General features: G+C 37.0%; 3 protein-coding genes across 14 annotated transcripts in view; 1 reads left to right on the top strand and 2 right to left on the bottom strand.

Annotated features, from left to right (window-relative positions):
* The window catches only part of LOC134661831 (intermembrane lipid transfer protein VPS13B), a 62216-nt gene extending 61967 nt beyond the window's left edge, over window positions 1-249 (bottom strand). Inside the window, exon 1 of the mRNA XM_063518028.1 lies at window positions 156-249. The gene's annotated coding sequence lies outside the window, so the exon portion shown is untranslated. The remainder of the gene's footprint in view (window positions 1-155) is intronic.
* A 1082-nt stretch (window positions 250-1331) lies between these two features.
* Window positions 1332-9395, top strand: LOC134660820 (protein angel). 12 transcript variants are annotated; one of them, XM_063516639.1, is made up of 11 exons: window positions 1359-1482; window positions 2298-2402; window positions 2542-2796; window positions 3088-3239; window positions 3845-4002; window positions 4418-4582; window positions 6305-6516; window positions 7004-7093; window positions 7516-7636; window positions 8032-8240; window positions 9222-9395. In XM_063516639.1, the coding sequence occupies exons 3-11, from the start codon at window positions 2735-2737 to the stop codon at window positions 9373-9375; spliced, it is 1323 nt and encodes a 440-aa protein (XP_063372709.1). In that variant the 5' UTR covers window positions 1359-1482; window positions 2298-2402; window positions 2542-2734; the 3' UTR covers window positions 9376-9395. The 12 variants fall into 12 exon arrangements, with proteins under 12 accessions (XP_063372711.1, XP_063372714.1, XP_063372712.1 ...); XM_063516643.1 differs by having other exon boundaries at window positions 1385-1402; XM_063516641.1 differs by lacking the exon at window positions 2298-2402 and having other exon boundaries at window positions 1332-1402; window positions 2545-2796.
* Window positions 9396-21792: 12397 nt separating this feature from the next.
* The window catches only part of LOC134660812 (potassium voltage-gated channel protein Shaker), a 159121-nt gene continuing 153087 nt past the window's right edge, over window positions 21793-27826 (bottom strand). The window contains exons 9-10 of the mRNA XM_063516619.1: window positions 26918-27122; window positions 21793-22688 (exon numbers count right to left, since the gene is read on the bottom strand). Coding sequence (XP_063372689.1) covers window positions 26925-27122 — 198 coding nt within the window. The 3' untranslated portion in view covers window positions 21793-22688; window positions 26918-26924. The remainder of the gene's footprint in view (window positions 22689-26917; window positions 27123-27826) is intronic.

Raw genomic sequence — 27826 nt, 5'->3', positions numbered from 1 at the left:
AATCAATTTGATGATTTATCAAACATAACTCAGCCTGCCGCAATGTTTAACAACAATGCAAAATATACAGTTTGCCTCACATGTAAATATGCTCAATCTAATAAATATAATAGCACGTGCATTAATTTTGTGTTTTATTTCAGAATAATACCTACATTAGAACAAAAATTTAAGGGCTCCAATTGAAACACCAAAATAAATACAATACAATAAATCGAGTTAATCGAGCGCCAGCTGGACTTCTCCGATGCTTCTCCGATTCGTTTGACGTTTATAATCACAATCAACGTATATGTTCCGAATTGGATAAGTATAATTCTACGGATAAAAATAAATATAGGCTCCACAGACGTCTAAACAAACCTCCACATCCTTGCGTGATATTATAGCTGGTCAAGCAAATCTTGTCAGTAAAAAAGCGGCCAAGTGCGAGTCGGACTCGCCCATGAAGGGTTCCGTATTTAGGCGATTTATGACGTATGAAAAAAACTACTTACTAGATCTCGTTCAAACCAATTTTCGGTGGAAGTTTACATGGTAATGTACATCATATATTTTTTTTAGTTTTATCATTCTCTTATTTTAGAAGTTACAGGGGTGGGGGGGACACACAGTTTACCACTTTGGAAGTGTCTCTCGCGCAAACTATTCAGTTTAGAAAAAAATGATATTAGGAACCTCAATATCATTTTTGAAGACCTATCCATACATAACCCACACGTATGGGTTTGATGAAAAAAAAATTTTTGAGTTTCAGTTCGAAGTATGGGGAACCCCAAAAATTTATTGTTTTTTTTCTATTTTTGTATGAAAATCTTAATGCGGTTCACAGAATACATCTACTTACCAAGTTTCAACAGTATAGTTCTTATAGTTTCGGAGAAAAGTGGCTGTGACATGCGGACGGACAGACAGACGGACAGACGGACAGACGGACAGACAGACAGACAGACATGACGAATCTATAAGGGTTCCGTTATTTGCCATTTGGCTACGGAACCCTAAAAAGGCGCGAAATACAAATTTTCTATTTTTCAAATTTGCCGCTTTTTTCTACTGACAATATCTTCTTGACCAGCTATAATTTTGTTATCAAGTTTATATGCTAAGCTGACCGGATCAAGGTCCGGTACGCTCGTCTAGCTCGATGAGATTACAATGAGATTAATTTTTTTTTTTTTGGTGTATTTATAGGAGTTTAGAGAGTTCCCTATCGTACCCATGGATTGACGCCGGGATGTCCCGAAGGGACATCCCGGGGGAACAATGAGATTACATGACATTTCAGTTCATTCATTCAATTCAGCTGACACTGCTGACAGTGCTGACAGTGCACAGTGCTGACAGTTTGCATTTTGCTTGCAAGAGGTCGGCGGGTCAACAAAAATGTGTTAGTGTTCTAGTACGTAGACTTGGAAAATATTTTTCGTCATCATGGTTTTTGCTCTTTGGCTTTAAAATATAGTCTTGTTTCGTATGCATGTAAGTTATTATTTGATGTGGGACATATTTCATCTTATCTTGTTTTCATTCTAAGGTTACTTGTTTGATGCGAATGTTTTGTAGTTCGGTAAATGCAAAAAAAAACTCGTTATTTTTGGTTGAAACCATTCTTTTTCCGCAATGTAATAATACACAGAATAGTATAATTAGCGTCTAATGTTGTCTCACTAAACACATACATTATCTCTTAGGTTCTCTGACCAATTAGGCACTAAACTAATAATATCGTCTGTGCTTAAGGAGCAATAATATGAACAGTGTTGTTATTTTAATAGATACATTACATTGTGTTGAAATATACCTACATCATTGTGGTTTTTGTTCCCTCACTCACACTTACACACAACCATACATACAATTTTTTTAAAGTTCTGTATATAGATTCAAGGTCAAGTGATCCTAAACAATGTGTAGACACGTCAATTTTAACTAGACCTATTCAACAAACTCATTGGGAATCATCAATAGATAAGGGCTGCTTGAAGGATATGAACTGCTTTTTATAATTATAATCATATCATTTTGCCTGTTAATTATATGCAGAGCTCGGCAGGGGTGAGCTATTTTCCTTATAATATGACATAAGACTTGTCAAATTATAAGCCCCCGCCGAGCTCTGATTATATGACACAACTTAAATATTATATTTTGTGATACCTTATAATAATTATTTACGATGACTATTTTGCCATGTAAATATTTATTTCTAATAAATAAATATTTATTTTAATGAGTAAAATTTTGGGAATATGGAGCTAATATTTCAGGATTAAATTAATGTATTTCTTTTCCAGGTCAAGAATTAAAAGACTCAGAGCAAATTCCATGCCCCTTCTTGAAATTCTTCTAACCACTCTGTTCTAAGTGGATATGTATATACATGCATGTTAACGGCTCTGGTAGCTAATCTACTCTGATCTGTCTATTGCATAATAATTATGTTGTATATTTTGTATTACTATATATTTATAACGATATGCAGAAGTTGACTGATAGGTTTTGCAGATATTTGTTGCTCACATCAAATTATTTTAATAGCAGGACACATATCAGAAAATACTCACATTTAAGTTGTAAGAGAAAGTCATGCACTGTGGACAGAGTTCAAATATCAAATTTTGGACAGATATACATCCCCGGCCAGCAAGTGCAATCATATGCAAATGCAAAGCCAAGATTTCGTTTGAAGAGACTTACATTAAAATCCAATGATTTAAATAAGATAAAACAAATGAGTGAACCCTGGCAGCCCACTCCCAACCATGTTAGCTACGGAGGACAGTTTGTTGAAATGTGAGTATTTTAATATTACTTATGACAATTGTGTATTTTATATACCCATTAATGAACAAGTACAAAGTTACACAATACATTTATGAATTTTACACATTATTATTAACTGAAATAAGATTTATCTAATTGCATGTGAAAAAGCTTGAAATTTGTCTAGCTCTGACATTGTTTTCCAAAGCAATATTGTTTTCATGGGCCCCCAGAAAGGCACAAAAGCTTGTTATTGTTTTTTCAACTGACTAATCAGAACTGAGAATATATATTTCAAACACTTATTTGTAATTTGAATAGTTCTAGTGATGATGACAGTGCCACTGAACCCTGGCAGGAGAATTACAGTAGAGAGTCTACGAGTTGTGCTAGTCAACCTCTGAATTCTTCAAATATACCACCAGATTTTCGGGTCTGGGAGTCAACCGGCAAAACTACTAAATACAGCAATGGTAAATGAGATTTTTGCTAATTGCAGATTACCTAATGTTATTTGTCATCATAATTATTTGAGATATGGATAGCTAACGAAAGAAGCGCTGGTGGCCTAGCGGTAAGAGCGTGCAACTTGCAATCCAGAGGTCGCGGGTTCGAATCCCAGCTCGTACCAATGAGTTTTTCGGAATTTTTGTACGAAATATCATTTAATATTTACCAGTCGCTTTTCGGTGAAGGAAAACATCGTGAGGAAACCGGACTAATCCCAATACGGGCCTAGTTTACCCTCTGGGTTGGAAGGTCAGATGGCAGTCGCTTTCGTAAAAACTAGTGCCCACGCCAATTACTGGGATTAGTTGCCAAGCGGACCCCAGGCTCCCACGAGCCGTGGCAAAATGCCGGGGCAACGCGAGGAAGATGATGAAGGATAGCTAACAAAAACTGTCATTACAATTCGAATCATTTGGATTTGACAGTAAAGTAAGACAGATATATTATCCTGGATTATTTTGTAAGTTCCCCATCAGACAAATACTTGCACTATGTAAATGAATAAAATGAATGTTTCTCCGGCGCTTGCTACTGTGCTACGTAAGTATAAATGATATATGTGTTGCAGGTAACCCGTTGAGGTTTCGCGTGCTGTCGTACAACGTATTAGCGCAGTATCTGTTAGAATGTCACCCGTACTTGTACACAGAGTGCAAGTCGCAGAACTTGAAATGGAAGGTCCGAGCAGCGCGACTATATGACGAAATATTGAAGTTGTCGCCCGACGTAAGCTTGAAAATGGTCTTTATTATTAACTAGACTGCCCGAAACATCTTTCATGTGGAGGCTGAGGGCCTACCGCGAACCACGTTCGAAGTGTTGCCTCTCTGTCGTACTTGTACATTTATAGGTAAGTGTGACAGGGAGGCAAGACGTGGAACGTGGTTCGCGGTAGGCCCTCTGAGGCTTGCTATTCTCATATCAGCTTTGAACCCCCTCTTTAAATTTCAATTGGGTTTGAAAGAAAAATACCCGAGATTTTTTAACATCGTTAGATTTCCATATGACTAATTTTACTGAAATTGTTCGCCCGTATTTGGTGTCCCAATAAGGTACTAGGTACATACATAAATTGCCCCTAAAAGATGAGAAGACTGTCATCAGAAAGTCACATGTTGATTAATATGTGTTTATATTTCAGATTTTATGTCTCCAAGAAGTACAAGCGTCTCATCTAAACAGTTTTTACTCTAATTTTGAGAAAATTGGTTACTCTGGAATATTTAAAAGAAAAACGGGAGTCCGACATGATGGATGCGCTATTTATTTCAAAGACTCGCTTTTTGAAATGCAAGATACAGTCAGTGTAAGTTGTTGTCATAATTTTTGATGTATCATAATCGATATTAATCTGATTATATTAATTGTTTAAATAAGGGTTCCCTTTTTGGAGCAATTTCTCAAAATTATTGTTTTGCCGCGCAACTTACGCAAGCGAGCTAGTGTCCTGTCACTTGGTGCCTAGCCAAGGTGACAATCGTTTGCAGAAAACGAACCGAAACGAGGCGAACTGTCATCTTGGTTAGGCCCTGAGTGTTTTTCCGAAATCTTTACATGTAGTCACTGGCGAACGTCTTAAATGTTTTCTGTCTCGATTACAGAGTTTGCTCAGATCTATTCAGAAAGTATATCTATACTTAGGATTTACGTTCGGTTATCTCCGTAAGTTTTGCACACAATTACGTTTCTTTACACAATTAGGAAATTCTGAACCAGACAATTCCAACGCAACCAGGGCTATAACCGCGAAAATCGATGTTCGCAAATTGCGGGCATTTTTCTCTGTCACTCTAATTACGCCTTCATTGGAGTAAAAGAGAAAGATCCCCGCAATTTGCGAATTTCGGTTTTCGCGGTAGCCCCTCAGACTCGACGCGGTTGCGTAGTTTTATAACACAGTTATTCGGTCTTTATGGTAGATAAAGAGAAAGACGCCATCATTGTTATCGAAGAAACGTAGGTTGGTAATGGGTAGGTATTCATTTATCCTTAATTTTACGAGTACTTCACGTCGTCTCTGACGACATTGTATTAAAGTTATTGCACATTGATTACACTCTAAAATGATAAACAATTTCGATATTGTGAACAATTACTATATTGTATGCTTTTCTGTACAATAACTATATCGTATGACATGTCTAAGCGAATTATATTTTAGAGCGATATACCGCTACAATCCTTCTAATTTGTTTACGTTTCTTAATTGGTCTGACTAAATAATGATAATTAAGTATCTATTAACTAAAACAAAGGTACTGCTTGCATTGCGTCTTCTTTGAAGACCCCTTTTTATTATCACAGCACATAAATAATCTATTGGATAGAAGTAAGTCTAAGACTTATTTTTGAATCAATAAGTACCGAATGAAATTCTGAGCGTTCAGGCGAGTACTTATAAGGTGACCACAACATGTGTTTCTAGAGTTAGACCAAGATAAGTCTGCAACGATTTTAATAGCACACAGTGCAAGTGTTTTTAAAAAAATTCAAACTTCTATGATGTTATGATGTACCTATACATTTTCGTCATAATATCATACAAGTTTAACTTAAAATAACACTTGCACTGTGTGTGCTATCAAAATCGTTGCAGACTTATCTTGCCCTAACTGTCGTAGCCAGTTTACCGACCCGCGGGCAGGTCTACATCGGGTTCCGTGAGGGCTTTGTAGAACCGCTCGTGTCGCAGCTTATCCTTCCATACCGCCTTGCTGTCCTCGGTGCTTAGTACTTTGTGCCAGTTCTCGTTTGCCAAGGAGAGCGGCGTCAGGCCCCCATATCGCTGCTGCCACCACATCATCCCACACTCGTTGTTGAGGAAATAATCCCTTTTATTCTATAGTATATTATTATATCCGTAATATAATAAATGCTGCTGTTTAATATTTTAGATGCTAGGGCATACGCTTTAAAACACTTTTGCCCTGTTATTTCGTTATATGTACCACGTTATTCGAAGCCAACTTTCAGCATTGTTTTGTCTGTTGAGCAAGTCAAGCAGGTGTAGGTCCATTACTGTTTTCAGGTGGAGTTGTACCAACCGGAGCTCCCGATCCTGAACCGCGACAACATAGGCATGATGGTGAAGCTGGTCCCGCGGCACTGCCCCGATACCCCCATAGTGGTGGTCACCACCCACCTGCTCTACAACCCTAAGCGCACCGACGTCCGGCTGGCTCAGATGCAGGTGTTGCTCGCCGAGATCGACAGATTTGCGTATTTCGACAATGGGAGAGAGTGAGTCGCTCTAATTTCATTTTGGACGATAACAAAGATTATCGTCGTGAAGTTCGTATAATTATATAAATATTACATGAGGAGCGAACACAATACCTACTTAATATATTTATTTGTGACGAAAAGGTACCACATTGTCGCATACGAATAACCTGTCGGAGCTTATGGAAAGCGACAATGTGGTCTTTTGCTTGAAAACGACACATTAGCAGTAATGTTTTCATGACATTCATATGACAAATTGTTGGGACTGGATCCTTTTCGCTAAACTACGTCAGGACATGTCTACTTTGCTTGAACATGACGTAGTAAAAGTAAAGCATCTCGTTGCATAAACTCTCAGGACAGGACGGCCACACCTCGCGCATGCTTGGGCACGACTATTGACTCTATGTAAGTGCTCCACTTTTGGAGCGTGATGGTGACTCTTGATGTTTTTTTAATTTCTCTTAATAACTTAATACTACCCCAAAATGCTTTGTTTTAGATGGGGTCATATACCCGTGATCTTAACGGGAGACTTTAACTCGACGCCGGACAGTGCGGTCGTCCGGCTGCTCGACAACGGACACGTAAGGTAATACCGAACAACATCGTCTTTGTAACTGTCTAAACTCTTAAAAAAATCTTAAATACCCCCCTATCAAAGATAGGTACATATAGATTGAGTAAGATGCGAATTTCAAAGGTAAACAAGATGGCGCTGTACAGCTCCATGCATTTTGCGGTAACTCTGATTGTCAAAAGTTGACAAGTCAGTGACCGCAAAACATATGGCGCAGTACAGTACTGTACTGTACTGCGCCATATGTTTTGGATGTCAAACTAAGGGGCACGTATTTTTCTTACACATTACCTTTCTATTACAGTTAATTCTCTTTGCCCCTATTCATAAAACTGAGCAAGGGTCTGTAACAATTTGTCTTTTTCTACACTGACTGTGGTGGTGGTGACTATGAATTTGGCTGCCATTATAAAATGTATCGTGGGCTTTTACAGCGCCAGTCCGTTCCGGGACAGCTCAGATTGGAAGAAAATTGGAGTGACGGATAACTGCCAACATCTCTCCGTTTACTTGAACCGGTCCAAAAGATTGCCTACTGATTTTTGCATGACAAAGGTAAATTTATTTACGAGCATCCCTTATTTGTTACGTCGCATTCTTTGTTGATAAAGTAGGTAAAATATGTGCTGAAAAAGGGCATTTCTAAATACGCCGCTTGTCTTGCAATTTAGAGGAGGCAATTGAAATAATAGAGATTATTTAGAGATTGGAGAAAGAGAGAGAGAGATAAGAATATACATTTGCAAACGAACGACGCACGAAAAGTATTAAAAGTATTGAGGTTGATCGAAGTAGGTACGTAGTAAATACGATTGTTTCCAAGAAGATACGATGGCAAAGGAGACGAAGTTATGGATATGGAGATAGTTTGAGGCCTGACGAAGTACATACGATGCCACGCAGACAAAGTCGCGGGCAGAAATGTAAATATTAATTATATATTGTTGCAGATATACAATTCTGAATACCGGTCCAATATGGCCGAGCTCGAGGACGGGTCAGCCGGTCGCGGCGACGAGCACGGCGAGCTGTTCAACAGCGGCGCGCTCGGCCACGCCCTCAACCTGGCGTCCGTCTACGACAAGGTCAAACACGACGGCAGCCACGAGGCGACCACCTTCCAGGACTACTGGGTCACGGTGGACTACATTTATTTTAGGTGAAATAACCAAATATTTTATTATTATTATTATTTAGAAAACCAAACAGTCATATAAACATATCAAAAATACAATACAGAAGATGTACTGCAACAAAAGGTACAATAAAAAAGACCTGGAGGTTCATAAATTATAAATTATGTTAACTGTTGTAAATATTTTAGTGTAAATCAAGTTTTTATTATCACTCGTTGCCATGGTGAGCTGGCGACTGTTAACCTTTTCCACGCCGTGTCAAACACAAAAGCTGTCACTCAGACGCCACATCATTGAAGTGTCAAAACTGAAGTTGAACTTTATGTATAAGCACGTAGGTCGATGTTGCTCTGTGGCCTGTGACCGATTAATCGGTCTTTGGCGTTGAACCTACGGTGCGGTTAAAGCCCTGATATTATGGTACCTAATTAAATTTTCTAAACATGCATTTTCGTGATAGTTTAAACCCTTTCGGGACAGAATAACAACGCAAAAAAGTTGTGTTGTTCACCCTTCAGCACTTTAATAATTTACCGTTTTAAACACCAAGAAGCCTAGGGCATGGCGTTGATGTTTTGTGGCCATACCGCCAAGATCGCTTTTGAAACTGGACAGTGCCTAAGCATTGGTGTACCTACTTTGTATATTAGTTACGAACTCAAAAAAATTTTGTACTGGAAATTGACAGCTAAAGGTGACAGTCCATTTCCAACCGCAGCTGCACTACTGTTCATTTTACTATGGAAATTGACAGTAACAGCGACGCGTTCAGTACCAGTAGTGCAGCTGCGCTCAGAAATGGAATATTACCCTAAAGTTAGATGTCGCTGAATGGCTCCGCATGTATAGGTGAACCAGGATCTATTGAGGGTGCGCCATGTTGCGGAATTTCACTGGAACTAATTTTTTCATACTACACTGAATTGTCACCCTATACATGAGAATAACAGCGCCCTCTTGACAATTATCATATATTACTGGTCAGGCTATAATATTTGTTGCAGCAGCTGCAGCAGCTTGAAGCTGGTGGAGAGGCTGCGGCTGCCGACGGCGGCCGAGTGCCAGGCGCTGGGCAAACTGCCCAACGACGTGTACGGCTCGGACCACCTCGTGTTAGGAGGAACCTTCGAACTTAAGTCAGTTAAATCTTCCTTATAACGTATTCTTCAACATTACTATATAGCTTTGAGCATTACGACCAGCGGACACTACTTTTATAGTAGCGGTAAGCATAATTATTGTCGCACGCTGGTATTTTAATGAAAATTGACATGATACTGACGTGAAGTAAAGACATAGGAAGTGCTCTTGGTCGCAGTAGAAGTGACATGTCTGTCAATATGATTCGACTAGGTGACATTAGTAGGGTAGTATATAATTATTATTATTGTACTTATTATCAGGGCACCTCAACCTTATATTCCTACTCTGTATTATTAACAATATAAGGACTTTTGAAATAAATGACATATATTGGAATTGTTCGTAAAATACATACACAAAACTAGATTCTAGACAGGACAACAAATCTATTTTTGACTCATGCATTGTCAACATAAAAAAAAATTAAAGGGACATGCTAGATGCGTTTTTATAGGGTCGATAACGTATATGTTGTGGCCCCCTGTAACACAGGAAAAGTAGTGTATTATGGCGGCAAAATATGTACATCCATGAAACTTTATTTATGACCTTTATCTTGGCACTAGAAATGAGGATCTGCCGAGTCCTATCAAAATTTAGGCGTCCGAACCCCTTTTCGGGGGGTATGTGCATTTAAAAACAATCACATTTCAGAAACTAGGCGAGGTGTCAATATCGTGTAATTTTTGCGCTGAATCGAATGAGACTACATCCATACTCATAGGATCAGTATTTCGTGAGATATGTTAATTTGTTGAAAAATGCTAAAAAGAAGATAATTCAAGTCAAAAGTAGGATTTATTCAGCTATAATATAATATTAACTATAATTATGTCTAGTTATTGATATTACGTTTAATTTTCATATTCGAAATCATCATCATCATCGTTCAAGTCCGGGTTGGAGCAAGAAAACTCGTCGCATATTTTGCATACAAAGGAACAGGTTATCCCTCTTTTTACACAAGAACACTTAAGAGTGGTACATCTACTTTTGGACGAGCAAAATATAAGGGCCATTATTTCATCCGGAGCTGGTGGTAGAGTAGTGCGAACATGAAACATGTCACCATTTTGACGACTCCAACCCCACTCTTCAGGATTCAATTTATTTCCCAGCCACTGTTGGACTTGATGGTATGCTCTGAAAGTGTTGCATCACACTTGCAGAAGTAGGTGGCAGAGCCTCCAAATTTGCAGCGGCACGGTTCAAAGATTTTGTTAATAAGGTATGACGATGACCATCAAGAGTGACGTCTCTGAGTTTGGCGCCATACAGTTGGAGGGACAAAGATTCACCTGCATTCCGTACTTCTTCAGCTTTAGCAGTGTTCTTGTTAAAAACTGCAGCACACGGTCGGTTACAGAGGGCCTACTGGGAATCGCGAAAATCGAAACTCGCTCGAATATGCAAGAGTGATGGAGAGGTTAGATAACAAAATTTCGACTCTCTCGTTTGTGGTAGACCCTTAGATTGCGACGGATTGTGGAAGTGGCGCCACCTACGCAGAGTTTCGCGTCATATTCCCTATTGTGATTGAATATTTTTTCGAGGTAAGTAAAAAAATAAAAATATTGTTTCCGTGGGTTTGAGATTATTATTTATATTAATGTGCGTTATGGATAAATTGAATTGATGTTATTTTGATTTTATTAAATTAAATTAAATTTGTGATGGTGTAGACAACTAAATGCAATTTCACAACGAAGTTTTAATTATTTTTTCTGATTAAGCCAGCAATTATCGTTCCTTTCAGCCAAATAATTAAGAGACTCTCAGTTATGCTCACTTTAAGGATCAACAAATCAACAATGACTCAATTTCAGAGCATGAAATATGAAAAAAAGAATACTTACTCAAACTATTAATATTATGTATTATATATTTCTATTGTATAGTTGCTTTATATCTTTCTAATTCTTTCCAATTTTTTGTGTATTTTTCCCATTCTTTCTGTGTAATATATGTATGTTTATCCTATAAATTTTGTATGTATTTATATCCTTTATCTTTCTGATACCTTGTTGTACATTCTGCTGCATTTGTCACCCTCTTTTCCCTTTCTCCTCTCATCTACTCAAAGGTTAACTGGAAGAGATCCCTCAAAGGGATAAGTTCGCCTTTGTACTTCTTACTAATTGTATGTTATTTTAAATATGTCTTTTTGTACAATAAAGAGTTTACTACTACTACTACTTACTCAAAATAATAAAACACAAACGTGTTTTTTCCATTTTTTCAACATAAATCATAAATATCTTGCAAAACTGATCGTATAAGTATGAGTGTGATCTCATTCGATTCAGCGCAAAAAAATACACGAATAGTTTGTGAAACATGATTGTTTTTAAATGAACTCCCTGTTCATACCCCCCCCCCCCCCAAAGGGGTTAGGACGCCTAAATGTTGATAGGACTCGGTAGATCCTCATTTCTAGTGGCAAGATAAAGGTCATAAACTATTTTTTATTGATGTACATATTTTGCCGCCAAATTGCCATATTTTACCTGTGCTACTGGAGTTGCAAGCTTCCATAGGTAAACATACTTCATTTGTGACGTAAGTTCCATATAAATTTTGTACATAATTTCGTCGACCAAGGGCACTTCTTAGGTTTTTATCTATTTTATAATTATAATATATGTATATTATACGAAGTTGTGACAGGTGGTGTAAGAAAGCATGGAGGTGTAGTCAGGGTGACAACATTCAATCTTTAACGCCAATAGAAAAGTAAATATATGAAAATACCATGTGAGTAATGTTCGCATGAGTCATTCTGATACATTTTTCACTTCCTATTGTATATAACATATTATTGATTATTATTATGCTGAATTTTTAAAATAATAAAAACTGTAACTTATTGTGATATTTAATTGTCGTGGACAGTCCGCCGGACGATATCAGTCTGCCAATTGTCCGGAACTGTCACCTTTTGTGTGTATCTGACAGGCTTATATCGTCCGGCGAACTGGTAATCGTTTTTTACATTATATAATCTATCGCTATCGCGCATCAGGTCTCGCTGTATGAGAGCAGCGAATGAAATTAACGAAGTCATTAACACAAATGAGAATAGTATGCAGATAGGTATTTCTAATTGGAAATGATCCTGTTGGATTCATGTCTGATCTTGACTGTCGTTGTGTGTTAAAACTAGAAGGTACCTACACGGACAATTTATCTCAACCCTTTGGCACAAAAAGTCATGGAAGTAAGTTCAAGCGTCCTTGACGGTATATAGTTCTAATGATACTGATTAGGAAAAAAATACAAAGAGTGGTTCAACGGCTATGTATGTCCTGCCCGATATACACTGGGAAATTAAGGGTGTACTTTTTGTATGTAAATTTGTGGTGTGCAGTGGTAATGTGGGTATCTATTTAAGTATACAGGATTTTTTCACTAAACTTATTTGAATACCTAAAGTTGTCTGAATCTCCTGTTTTTTTTTTCGGAATTAGAATCTTTAAGATACCTAGTGCCTGGAAAAATTTGGTCAAAGATAACAAAGCCACCCTGTATACTTTCAATCAAACGAAAAAAAAAAACAAAATCGGTCTAGAAGTAACGGAATTCCGAAGTAACAAACATGAAAAAAAGACATACAACCGTATCGCAAACCTTCTTTTGAAATCTGAAGTCGGTTAAAAAAGACAAAGAGTATTATTTTCAAGCAATAAACGTGTTCTGTTACTGCGTCATCTCCAAGTTGTTGCTCATTACTGAAACTTTCGGTATTACGTAGAAACTTTCAAAACCCGCAAAACTTACAAAACTTACACGGTTTGATGGTTATGTAGAAAATGTCTAATGACATAAGGACATAACAATTACTAATTTTACCTCTTAAGCATATTTACTTATTACATAAATGTAGGTTCAACCAAGCAAGGAATAAAACAAATGTGTCACTTTATTTTTATTATTTATACAATTTTCGATTTACAGCTTAATAAGAAAAAATAAAACATGTCTGAATAGAGCACGGTCACAACTAATTAAGTTATAAAATTAGCTCTTCATTTAAATCAGTTTTAGTTTCGTAGTAGGTAAGCATATTGCGTAAGTTGTTTGGACGTCAAGTTAAATAACTACATACTTAGCAAAAGCTTCAGCTGATTTTTTTATTGATATGGAATAGTCAGATACCTTGTATTAAAAACATCAATCAACGGTTTATATAACTTCTAAAACAGTCAAGTCAGCGATTAAACTTATTAAAAATATATATACTTTCGCATACCTTAAATTATAAATGAAGAGGATAGGATGAGAGGATACCGTCGGCTAAGATGTCCGGCATTTCTTCGGCGCCTTACTCGATCGAACCACAGTGAAGCTTATATTTATAATTCAGAGATGCTTAACGTCCAAACAAACTTTAGCTAATATAATCAGAAAGTTTGTCAAATTTCTAATGAGTTTGGCTTCACAATCAAGCGCGAACAGTATTATAATATTTTTGAGTAGTTAATCAAATTAGGCTGAGCCCTATTTTTGTCAATTACGTTCTTGATAACGCAATGCCCTAAGCAATCGCCACGTATTAAAAATAAACACCGACTGTCTAGTGTTTATACGGTATTTACACAAAATGGCAAAGTGGCTTCGATAATTTACAGTGTCTTATTAAGTCGCACCACTCTCGCAACATCGACATAGTATTGTACACATGACCCTTTACAATATTTCACGATACTGTTCAATCATGTTGAATTTTAAACTTTACGAGTTGCAAGAACCCACAGATCATAAAGGACATACGGCCCGATTCGGGAAATGATTTAGAGATTCACTAGATATGAAATTGTAAAGATATGTGACGTTCAACGGCAAACGGTACCATTGCCCCGGCTGAGTATTGGAGCGGCGTTAATAATAGCGTAGGCGCCAGCCGCCATAAGGTACCTTTTGCCGTGGAACGTCACATATCTTTACTATTTCATATCTAGTGAATCTCTAATTCATTTCCCGAATCGCGCCGATAACTTATTATGTAGGTAAGCATGCATAATAAGTATTACATGAACCCTTTGAACGTCACGCCTATCGCCCTTGTAGGAATGCACGAAGGTTGATATTAGTCTGTAGCCTCGGTCAGTTGTGAGTTGTGACGTCTTTGGCGGACAAGGGTTAAGGTAGGTGTACTGTAATTAATAATTTGCGTATATGACAATATTGGCGATACAAAAGATAATTTATTTTTACAACAGACTATTATTTAGGAGTGAAATTCACTTATCTATATTTACTTGGTCGACTAGGTATACAATACTACATCGAATTGTTCGTTAAGTTACCACGCTCTCTCTAATCAATAAAAACAGAAATATGATAACTGATGAGATAAAGTAAGGTATACTACGAATAGAATCTCACTAAATGTACACGTATCAACCTACGTATCAACTTTAACAGGGCGTATGACTTAATGAATTCCGAAACCTCAAGCTCGTTGATAGAAAAAAAAACACAGTTGCTCCACATTCAATAAAACCATCGTCAAAAACGTTTCAATTAGGAATTTCTCTTATTGAACTAAATACAAGACCCGGATTAAACGCTGCTAAGCTAAAATTTGACTCGTAGACTGTCGCTCGCTTGGTACATCATTTGCTGACGCAGAGACGCTGCTTTGCATTAAGTAGGTAGGTAATTGAAATTTCCATATCCAGGCCCGGTATTGGGTATGACTGATAAGTTCGCGATGGTTTGAGCGAAAGTAGTAGGTAACATCTATATAAAATGAAATTGTGTGTTGCGTCTAAGTATGCTCACAGATTTATAGATCTATACTAAATGCGTCCGTCGCGACTGTTGTCTGTTCTTGACCGGTAATCGTGTGGTATAGAAAAATACTTTAGAAAAGCTCTACTCGCATGTAGTTGGCATTTAATATTTGAAATTTGTAAAGTAACGTACAATTTAAAACTCATGCATTATATTAATTATATCAGGGCTCTCCAAACCCCGGCCCGCGGGCCAAATCCGGCCCGCGAAGCGTTCCAATCCGGCCCGCCGACAGCGTTCCAATCCGGCCCGCGGGAGCCAGGCTCCAGATGTTCAGCCCTAACAGCAGCAACCAGATACACCCCCCCTCGACGCCGACGGTGGTGCGCGAAAATTCTGAGGCGCAATATGGCCCTCAGGTAAAAAAGTTTGGAGACCCCTGTACATTTTTAATTTGTTTTTGTAAATTGTACAAAGTGTACAAACACACACACACACATAAGATGAGCTTCAGTTAAGGCTTTTTACCTATACATGATCATTCGTGTTGTTTTTAAGTTTTGTTTTCTAGTTTATGCTATGTATTAGACATTTATTGTGTTGGTGGCTAGGCTAGAATTACAGTAAGGAGCTACGATTATCTACTGCCGCGAATACAATAATTTTCAGAATGTGATATTTTTTTATTACTGATCATTTCATTTCGATTTTTTCGTTACGGTATAAACAAGTTTTAGGAATTGCTTTAAATTAAATATAAATACCGAACCGCTCTAACATCTCAAGATTATCACGCAATAATACATGGAGCAACATATTTTTTTTCAAATTTGAGGTATGAAAATAATGTTTAAGTTTTTTTGTTAACTATTCCTATTAACTAAAAGTAAATTATACCGAAACATTTGTACTTAATTTAGTTTTTGTTGGCCAATTCGGTGAACCTATATTACATTAACACACTATAGGAGCTAGAAAATGGCATTTATATATATATATATCTAATAATACTGGATGGATATTAATATAATAAAGTATCGCGAAAAATTCAGAGTATTTCATAAGACCTCATCTTTTTGTAAGTATACTAGTCAAAAAGCTCTTAATATTATTAATTCTTATTTAATGTACTTGTAAGAGGATAATGTAATTATGTACCTAGAAAAACCGCTTCGCTTTAAAAACCTTATCATATCTTAGATGATCGAATTAAGACTCAATTAGTTTAGATATTAATATTAAAATAATATTTAAGCTCATAGTAGCAACGATTAGCATATTAAAGTACAAATAATCACGGTATTAAGAAAACTGCATTTGAGTATTTGAGAGGACTGCTATACGCGCGCACGATCTGTGGCAAAATAGGTTTATTTTATGAAAACAGTACTTCCTAACATACCTTGGAGCGTTCAAGTAATAACCTATATGATATGTAAACAAAGAAATCAAGATTAACTTAGAATTACGATTTAGTATCATTGACACTTATTTATAACGATATTCAATAATCGAGTAAGTGATATTATATTCATAATTTATGAACACGCTTCAACCTGGACGGAGAGGGGGGCAAAGTGAGAAATTAACTGTACATTAGACATAACTGCTTTCATTGTGAAATTGTCCCACTGTCTTGACCTGTCATTCGATCCTCTGTTAATAAAATGATCAGTCCTCCAGATGTCCGTCATGTATTCATTACCCAGTACTTATTTAGTTATTTATTTTCATTATGTTATCACGACAATGTGACAATTTCATAATAATAATCAATAATACTAGCGCATGTTAATCATCGCTTTAAAATCGCTGTCTGAAGTCTTAAGCGCAAAACGCATTGAAGCAGCTATTGATAAGTAAAGCCGGCATTTTCTTATACCTTACACTGCAAAATAACATAAAGGTTCCCATTCGAGGCTTCAGAATTCACATACCACCCAAAAAAATCCATTTATGAAATGAGTAATCGTATTCGAAACAATTTCTGATAACAACGCACATTGTTTGCTACTGCTTCGCTGTTATCCCCTAACTACAATCTTAAACATAAATTGAATATACAGATAATTACCGATTACAGTTGTTTCCTAAAGACCATATTAAATACAGTCTGTTTTAAATTACGGACATTGAACGTCAGTCATTGGTAAAAATTGCCAACGCCATTCCTAACTACAAGATTGATTTTACTCAAGTAAATAGAAAATCGTGATTTCCTCACCGAAATCTATGTGGCTTTTCATCTATCTACGATATTCATTTTTATTTTATAATCTTCATTAGTATCTTTAAAACAAGGCTTGTGTAGAGGAGACGAGCGTAAACGAAGCATCCACTTTAAATGTAAGAAGTGAAGGAAGCACCGGGCCCACGCGTTGTTACAGGACTCCCCTGCGGAACCGAAGACAGCATAATGCACGTACCAACTAATAATACTGACTGGAAATAATAATCATCTTCATTTATATGGACATATTTACTACTTTGGCCGACATGAGTAATTCACACTCAATTTTTTTGTTGTGCTTGTCATGTAACATTTAGCTGGCTATCATTATTAACCAAAAACTCAGATTAAGTTCTCTTTTTTTGGTCATGTAATCACGCCCTAAGTAGTATCGTCAAACATATTAAATAAAACAGGTATAGCATATTACAGTGGTGAGAGCACAATTGGATGCCGGTGCCGGTGGCGCTAGCCGCGGACGAGCTGCGCTCTCCCGTTCAACAACGAATGCCTCACAATGTTCATTTCATTTCCCATTCAGTTATATGTATGAAACATTTTATGGACCCGTGTACAGTATACAACAGAAACATTATGGCATAATGTGTAGGTATATGTTCTAATCTTAACACATTAAACATTTACATTAATTGAAACGACTAAATTCGTTGCAACAGCCTCGGTTTCTACGCTTAATTCGTACCAATTTTATTTTCGTGGTGCAATTACATTACTGATTTCAGGTACGGTTAGCAACTTTTATATATCGGTTAACCAACCAACTCTAACTTACTGTAGATACCCTGGATCAGCGCACAAGCACGACAAATGCTTTCAATACTTAACACACGAGCATGTACCGTGGTTGCCATTGAAAGGGTAAAACTATAATAAACTAATAGTTTTAACATATCATATAATTCAACATATTGTAAAATTGACACGTACCCTTAATTCATAGCCGATATGATTACAATATTGTTGTAAAAATAGCATAAAACAATACAATAATAGTAGTTTATGCAACAGTGATATAATAAGGGTTCTTAAAATTCAAGGGTCGAAGTTACAAAACGAGACGTAGTCGAGTTTTGTAAAAAAAGACCCGAGAATTTTAAGAACCAATTATGAGCTGTTGCATACATTACTTTTTCTATGACAGCTGCAGCAAAAAAAAACAGTTATTATTAAAAAAAAAGAGTTATTATTTAAAAAAAATTGAGTTATTATTTAAAAAAAAAAGAGTTATTATTGTAAATGAAAACATACCTCTTTCAATCAAGATGATCGGAACTTGTATCTTTAAAAAAAATAAAGCAGTTGTATTATACTCATAAGATGACTGCTAGCAGTCATCTTATGAGCCTATAGACAAATCATTCAAATGACATTGCTTTAGATATCACTGTCAGTCATTTAATTGACACATTTAAGTGCTGGAGTAGAAAAAGATTATTTAATTGATACCTACGAAATAAATTGTCGCGGCTCTTTAATAATTACATCTATATAATAACAACATGATATTTCTTGAACTTTTTGGGATCGCAATAATTGAATTTTTGCTTGCTTGTTTTGTCCGGTCCGGTCTATTATTAGTCGCCAGAACACTGGAAATTTCGAAATATCTGTGTATCAGTTCTGCAATATTCTGCATTGTGCAGGGGCTCCTATATACGAGTAAGTATGTATAATATGGTGCCCTTTCAATGTTTGAGCTAAGATGATTTCATACAACCTACTAGTTTCACATCAAAAAGCCTTATTTAAGTAGGATTCCATAATTCCAGATTACTAATTGACCTTATTAGAGACTAGATACTATAAAAATGTAGCGAGTGTGGGATGGGAGGGCGAGCAAGTGGGTTGGATGGAGCGGTGTTGAACTCGGCGAGCCGCGGCGCGCTCAGCGGACTAGTGGAGTCGGGGATCGAACTGCTTTCATTTTTATCATTGGATTTCGATAACTTAACATTTTCTATATTACTTAACAATTCACATTTATTACGAAACATCAAAATTTGGATTGATATATTAACCTTAAGTAGTAATACATGCTATTTGCAACAATACTTATACTGCCATTGCACAAGGAATGTTTGGGAACTATGTTATTCATGGAATCACTCAAATTACCATCTTTACATGAAATAATCCTGCCCAGTAAAGGGGCAATCCTTATACTATAGTCGATATTGCTATAACTACGCTAAACACTAATTACCTATTTTGTATAATAAGTCAATGTCTTTTCATCTAGATGTTTATCGCTATGAAATGTGTATTAATGATATGAAAAACATGTTGAACGTTAATCTATTTAACTACTAATCAATTAATACATAACAACCGTATTTTAAAAGACAGACTGTTGTAAAAACTTGTAGCATGCCGGCTGTTTCTTTTATGAGTTTATGGTACCCGTATTTAGCTATAAATATAATAATTAATTAAATAAATAACAGAATGTCATAGGTATTCATAATATAAACATGGTTGTAGCGTTTTAAAACAAGCCCAACATTTTGTATACATGCTATCATATCATTGTTCTACCGCTTGCGATGCAGGTTTGGGTTCTGACAACGCTTAGGTTTCAATACGTCACGTTTATTGCTATCTATTTGGATTTGACATGCTATTTTTTATGCAATATTTTACATGTTTGCTTAAAGAACAACAACACGACTTTAGGTATTAGTTTAGCAACAGCCCGTCTTTCAATTAACTTGTGTTCAACATAATATAACAATAAATCACTTTTATTTGGATATGTTTGAAATATAACATCATAAGCTAACAATAATAATGCAACTTTTATTTTATGGCATTATAAGTATACTGTCTTTGAATCATGTATAATTTAGGTTTGTTTTACTACAGATACCTGTGGAAAAAAGCTAGGTATGTTTAAGTGAAAGAAGTAATCGCGAGGGATCTGTTAAAGAACTAGGTAGATCGTCTATTATGCAAATCGATACATTGTAAAAGTTGCTTTATTATAACACTGCCTCGCAATGTAGGTACCAATCAGCGATTGACGCCTGGATGCCTCACAACCTTCCTCCCAACATTAACGGACAAACATTTATATAAGGTATACTTAATATGAACAACAACTTGATGACGACAAAGGTTACCCCGCAATGTAGATATTAAATGGACACTTAAATAATATACAAGTAACATCTATGTTATTGCTACGCGCGGCGTTGGTGACTAGAAGTCGAGGCTGTTGCACGAGACACATGGGAATTTGGACTGATCACTATTAAATGTGTTGCATACAGCATACATTGAGTCACGACATACAACAAAGGTAACTTTAACTTAAATCTATTTATGCTCATGCTTGAACGAGGTCGATATTAACATTACTCACAACCTCGTTGCAAATACGATCAATCGAGCTTACAATACACCTGCACCTGTATCATACTCGTACGATACATTTTGGACATCGAGAATAATACATATTTGTATGTGGTCTGAGTTTATTTGTAAATTCTCATTACTAGACGTTTAAAATGTATCGCATAGTAATCGTTTGACCAGTCCGGACGTGACGAAACGGTTTCTGTACTTATTACACTGAAACTAAACATTACAACTGATTCGATTTCGCACTGTCAGCAAAGTTATTAGCTGCACACGTGCCCGCCCTTGTATAGTGAGTGTAGGTAAGTATGCAGACGTATTACGCAGCCAGTAACTTTTCTAACTGGACATTAGTCCGAATATTATTAGTTCGAAAATGCTGTCACACTTTATTGATTTTGTGCATAAGAGAAGTAAGCGTCATAAACTGATAGGAATTGTAAGACTCTTGTATCATAAGATTCACAAGTTAATACAGACATACAGTTTTTGAAACTTATATTAGCTGTAATTAATCCACATTAAGGTCAGGCGATCCTGTATTGGTGTTTGAGTTATTTATCAGTCTTAACATGGCCCTCAATGCCTGACTCACTTGGCACCATAATGTTCATTACATTAACATAAAGTAACTTTAAGCTGGATAAGACACATTTACGTGGAGTCTGTTGAATGTTGGACAAATGTGAACTATTAATTTTTTATACATACCTACCCTAATAGTACCTACTATTTTATTACTAGCACGGTCATTAGATGTTAAAAGTGTTTTTCAGTAGGTACTAATTATTTGTTATCGATATTTTCGTACTAATAAGACTCGGACTACATGAATTCCTGCTTAATAAATTATTTTTATTTTCGCAAGGATCTACCTACTAACATTTTTACTGTAGCAGAGAACTTTTACAATAGTCTGTAGTTACAGTAAGTACATTGGCGTTAAGATTAAATATTGGGGCATGAGAAAATTGATCATCTCATAAAAAAGTCAAGATATTATTTTTAAAGGAAATTAGAATACGTAAATAAGTACCCTTTTAGTGTTTTGTTTGAACCAAGCTTGTTATTTCGCCTTATTGTCATTGTAGTGACAAGACACGACAAGGTACTGTTTATTTTCTAGACCGTACATTTTACCTGGTCATATAATTTTGTCGTTTAAATTATTATAAAAACGTCGATAGCCAACTACGTCCGGAGATACACCAGATCACTTTTTAGGTTGAAGTTATCTCCAGTGGTTACCAGGGCCAATATTCGGATTAGGCCATCACAGTCAACTATTGAATTGTCTCGGAAGCTAGCACTGATTTTATCAAACAAATCAATGTGTCTTGCCTTAAACTGAGTCATATAAAGTACAAATTTAGACCTCTAAGAGGAGAGATGTTCCACAGAATGATTCTCTCCATGGCATCACTTTCGGTTGTCCATATTCAGGAGGATGGCGCGCGAGCCGCTACCATCTTATACTATTTACAAATGAACTATATGGATAAGCAGAAAGCGATACTTTAGGTTCATGTACATAACGAATACTTCTATAGGCCTATTGATATATTCACGAAGAACCATTCTAGGTGTCATAGAAGTTGTTCGTATTTACAATCAGGGCCGACGAGCAAAACGCGCTTCCCGCTAACCCTGACTAAAATGTAGCACATAGCCAGTCATGGCAGCTTAATATGTATATCATTTTTCAGCAAGCTACAAGCTTACTTTCAAACATTTCGGCGCTATATTACTACCTAATGGTTCGCTTGAGATAAAAGTGAAGCACCTAATAGTTCACGTTCAACACTGGTGTCGGGTGATGTGTCCGGGGGACGTGTGTGTCACGAGGGGTCGGCGTGTGTGAGGCATGTGTCTCACACGTGGCAGGGCGGCGGGGAGCGCGCGGGCAACCGGCCGCGCCACACTGCGCGCGCACGCGCGTGCTCGCAGCCGGCGCCGCCGCCCTCGTCGCGCTGGCTCGCCTTATCTGAAACCACAAAATTAATATGAAATATATTATTATCGACATACTAATTCGCCGTCGCCGGCGTTAGGTATTTTTTTTTCACTACACCAGGTACCCGTTTCTCAAAAGCTTGTAACTTGTAATACAAGTGGAAGTCCCTTTCTAACAAAAGCTGTCTATACTTGGTCAAGCAGATCTTGTCACTAGAAAAAGGCGGCAAATTTGAAAAATGTAGGCGCGAAGGGATATCATCCCATAGAAAATTTGAATTTCGCGCCTTTTTTTACTGACAAGATTTGCTTGACCATCTATGAAAGTGACATCCGCTTGTAATACAAGTTACAAGCTTTTGAGAAACGGGCCCCAGCTCGTAAGAGAACATAACCATACAACGAGACCCATTTTTTAATTTTTTTACCCCCCTTCTGCCGCTGGGTGACCGCCCGTAGTATAAACCAAGACCCCCACCCTTAGGCTTTAGTTTTAATTTATTCTGTGCACACAGAAAGTTAAAAAAAATGAGCCAGTGTTGCCACCTGTACCGTGAGCTTAACCTTGACGCCAATGACCGATATATAGGCACCGCAGGTCCAAGGCCAAAGACGTATAAATCGGTCATAGACCACAGAGCAACATAGACCTAGGTGCATGTATGCATAAAGTTCAATTTCAGTTTTGACACTTCGATGACGTGGCGTCTGAGAGACAGCTTTTGTGTTTGACACGGCGTCGAAAAGTTTAAAAAGAGCTGAACGAGGAGGAGGGTATACCTTGAAGTTTACTTATTTATATTAGGTTCAACCAGCTCAGCCTTAGGTTAAACTAGTTTCTGCTTTCGGCCTTAGGACGGACCAGTTTAGTCTGTACCGGTTTATCCTATAGCATAATGGATGAACTGGTTTGGCCTATCCTAAAATCGGGTTTGGCCTGTAACCTGTAACATATACATTGTCTATTTCACGTTAGTCCATTGCAATAAGGTGAAAAATGTATACATATTTATGAAGTCGATTGTACCTTAAAGCGCAACTTAAGTTATGTTTAAATCACATCTTACTTTCACATTCCTGGCAAAATGTCAATGGGTCAACTAAACTAATACTTTTTCTACTAAACAACCTTAATCTAATCTATCTATCTAATACCTTTAAACGAGCAATTCTTGCATATTTATTTATTTATATGCGCGTTTTCCCAGAGATAAAACCTAGCTATATATTTATTTATATATATATTTCGGGGATCTCGGGAACGGCTCTAACGATTTCGATGAAATTTGCTATATGGGGGTTTTTGGGGGCGAAAAATCGATCTAGCTAGGTTTTATCTCTGGGAAAACGCGCATTTTCGAGTTTTTATATGTTTTCCGAGTAAAGCTCGGTCTCCCAGATAGTTTTCTATTAAACAATAAAATTATCTACTGAAAAAGAAGCTCGTTGATGTCTTTTGTTCTATCATTTGGTTTTGTTCTTTTTGATCGCGGCGACACGTGATTGGTCAAGTTCGTTATACTTAGTTAACAAAATCGTTTCGAAATGAAGTCGTTATAGTGAAAAGTATGCAATTATAGTTTGGTAAGTATAGGAATCTTAATTCAACCATTAAAGTCGACGAGTGCAAATAGTTATTTACGATACAAGTGCGGAAAAGAGGAAATTCGAAACGAGTGGCGATAAATTAAACACGACCGAAGGGAGTGTTTTAAATCGACACGAGTTGCGAATTACCTATTCGCACGTGTGTCGTACAACGTACAAAGTACATATGGCCCTTTAAACTTTTGACATCACACGAAAAGTGCTATTTTACGCACTAGTGCGGGAAAGTAGCACCATATGTACTGTAAAATATTTTACAGTACATATGGCCCTATCTTAAAAAATATTTTCTAGTATCAAAACTATAATTCCTACTACACCCTGACATTTTACTAGCCATACACGAACTAAAGGTAACCGCTTTGTAATGTTCGGGGTTCCTATTCACTTTGCTGTACACATGTATTAATTGGCCCAAACATTCGAGTTGCATCTCTTATGTTAGCATGTAGTTGTAGACGGTACTTGAATTTAAATAAAATACGACATCATTTAAATAAAATTCACTTACTTATTGTTTCAAATTAACATTAATACTTAGTATTAGAATGATTAAAAAAAGAGTTTAAAAGTCAATAGAATTAGGTATCTATTTATACCTAACTAGATTCTTAGACATGGCAATCATTGTAGGAATAGTATTTTCATGTTTATGAATACCAAATTGCGTCGAAGTTAGGATTTAGGCCGGGTGTTATCAATATCATGCAATGTAAAGGGACTAGGAAGGAGGCAGGAAGGGGGGCACAGCAGCCAGCTCAGGCACGGTGGACCCCACGCGGCATCGATTCGGGGCCGGGACCGACCGACCCCGTGCACCCGAGCACGTGGCGGAGAAGGGGGCGAGGATGGCGGGGGCCGCGTACGTGACGTCACAGGGCACCGCGATGCCGCAGCGAGTATCGATCGTTCCTGTACTCCGCATTCATTCAAGCCGACGGTAGGAAGGCTGCACCTACCACAGATGCGCTCTGCATGACGTGTGCCATGCTATGAATGGTGTTTGCCGGCCGCCATTCACTTACTTTACTAACATCGGATTTCCATACCCCATAGAATGTATTAGATACGAAAAGTCAAAATAGAATCTTAATAAATATGCAAAAAACACACATCTCCACGGTGTCTCACTTATTGCGGCATCCAGCTCGTCAGTTACTAAATTCAGGAAGATGTAACAACCTCTATAACAAAGCACAACTACTGTTATGGAAAATTTTGAAACTATATATTTAAATGGATATGTATACCGTCAAAACTGGCCACTTGTGATTTTATCATAGCCCATCACATTACATTTCAGTAGCAGAATATCACAAAAGTAAACATTACTGGCAGCACTGTAAAAAAGTCTTACAGTGCTTAAAGAGTTGACCGTATTATGATTGACAGTAGGCAATGTCATTGTGTTTTCGTTAGTAGGTATAGGTACCTACATAATATAGGTATTTCATGAGACTAGTCGCCCTACAAATGTAATGATAACATAAATTACGAGTAATATAGAGCCTGTGCGGAAAGAAGAGTCGTGGAATGTATGGATCCCAATACATTCCACGACTCTTCTCTTTCCGAACAGACTCTATTTAATATCTTTTCTAAATAGACTTCTCTGTTGAAGGTTAATTTAATATTTATTAAATTGAAATACATATGTCATTTTACAAAAACCGTAATTTACTGTTGTTGGTTAACAGTTGATCATGATCAAGCCAACACGAAGTGCGCGTAGCGGTTCCTTTTGAGCTTGGGCAAAAATACTTTTGTACGTCCAGCTGTTGTCTACATATATATTTCATGTTCTCATGAAATTTGGTGAGCAACTTCGATAATTATTTGGAATATTTGAAAGCGAAAGTAACCCTGTCTGTCCGGCTGTTAACACCACACACTTAAAACATATACAATTTGACGTATGGAGATCGTTTGAGTTCCGGGGAAGAACATTAATAGGATAAGTTAATGTTAATTCTAGACATTTTGGATCTAGCAATTGAGAAAACGCATAAGGGGTGAAATAATTCTAGATGATTAATCAGTGTAACATATTTATGAAGAATGTTAAAAGAAATTCATAATCGTTTACCATAATTTAAAAAGAAAGGGCGTAAATGATAGGTCGTAATTTCTCTGCCTATTAACCTTGATTGTACCCAAAACATTCATAATCGCCCCACATACGCCAAGAATGTGAGAGGATAAAAATAGCTGCAGAGCTATCGTTTATATCCGTGTGAAAACGGTAAGACATATTTTAAATTGCTGAAATGAGTTTCAGTTTCATGTAGCCATAGGCTTTTAAAATTCTAGGAGAAGGATGTTGGCCAGTTTGAGGAGTAAGTACATCCTAGTTTAATTTTTTGCTCGTGTTACAGGCCATACCCGGTATATACTTAAAATAAACATAGAAAATATCCATAACTCAGGAACAAGCATTTGTGATAAACACAAATAAATACCGTTACCAGGACTCGAACCCGGGACCTCCTGCTTCGTAGGCACTATTTACCTACCGACTATTATTATTTAGACACCTAAACGTTGGCGACCGTATTTATAGTCATTTGATATTTTCTTATCTGTACCTGAAAGGTTTAGCGTGCAGAGACACTGGAATGAATGATTTGTTCTGTAAGTAGTCGGTAGACTCACCCAATGGTCAGACGTCCGTTTCTATAGCTTCGGCAGCATGCAGGTTGTTGACGCGGACGGTGCAGGTGGTGCGCCGGCGCATGGTCGGCTCCCGGCGCTGCGCCGCCTCGTGCGCCGGTGGCTGCGCGTTGTTCATTTGCGCCTGGCGCAGCGCTAATCGCTGCGCTTGCACCTGTTGCTTCTTCTGAAGCTCTTGCTGTTGCAACTGCCATCATAAGTAGTGTTTAAATGAAAGTAACATAAGTATAGTTAAGGTTAAGAAACAAGCCTAAACATAAGTATTAAGTATCCAAACTGACCGTATTTAGGTAGGCGGAGTCTAGAAGACTTGTCCGTGAGGAGACTTGAACCAATTAATTAAAAAAGTGCCAAAATAAAAATATTTGTTTTATTTGACTCTGATATCATCTAACGATACCTATTCTTGCATGACACGTGCACGCTAGTAGGTAAATATTTTGATTTTAACAACTTTTTTATACATTTTCTGTCCAGTGACCCCAACCCATCGTTAAAAGGATATTGTCAACTTATTCGTGCGAACGTTAAACTAAATTATCAAATTACTTATAATTAATTCGGATAAGCACATGCCAAAGCTTTTTAGAAATTAATAAAAAATATATAATATGATTATATAATTTCTATTGCCGGCCTGGGTTTGTGAAACGAGACGAAAGTTTTACACCCTTATCGAATCAGAAACCACATTATAAAATACAATTTATGTAGGTACTTACCAATTTTATCCAAAATGGTTTTATGACGAACAAATTCGCTACAGTTAAGGCGTAAGTTATTTACGGTGTATTTAACTAGGTTGTCCTAGATTTTAGGCAACTTAAAAATATTATGGATGAGATTACGTTACAGCAGTTTATATGTCTAGACGTTAGGGATGTAAGAATT

The sequence above is a fragment of the Cydia amplana genome, chromosome Z (assembly GCF_948474715.1).
Source record: "Cydia amplana chromosome Z, ilCydAmpl1.1, whole genome shotgun sequence".
Taxonomy (NCBI): Eukaryota; Metazoa; Arthropoda; class Insecta; order Lepidoptera; family Tortricidae; genus Cydia; species Cydia amplana.
Note: the sequence above shows the minus strand (reverse complement) of the source record. Positions and strands in the feature narration are given on the sequence as shown.

Coding starts and splice junctions, on each gene's coding strand:
- LOC134660820 (XM_063516632.1), top strand. CDS start 2,480: ATGCAGAAGTTGACTGATAGGTTTTGCAGATATTTGTTGCTCACATCA. Junction 4,583..6,304: donor AAATGCAAGATACAGTCAGT/GTAAGTTGTTGT, acceptor TACTGTTTTCAG/GTGGAGTTGTACCAACCGGA. Junction 8,241..9,221: donor GTGGACTACATTTATTTTAG/GTGAAATAACCA, acceptor TATTTGTTGCAG/CAGCTGCAGCAGCTTGAAGC.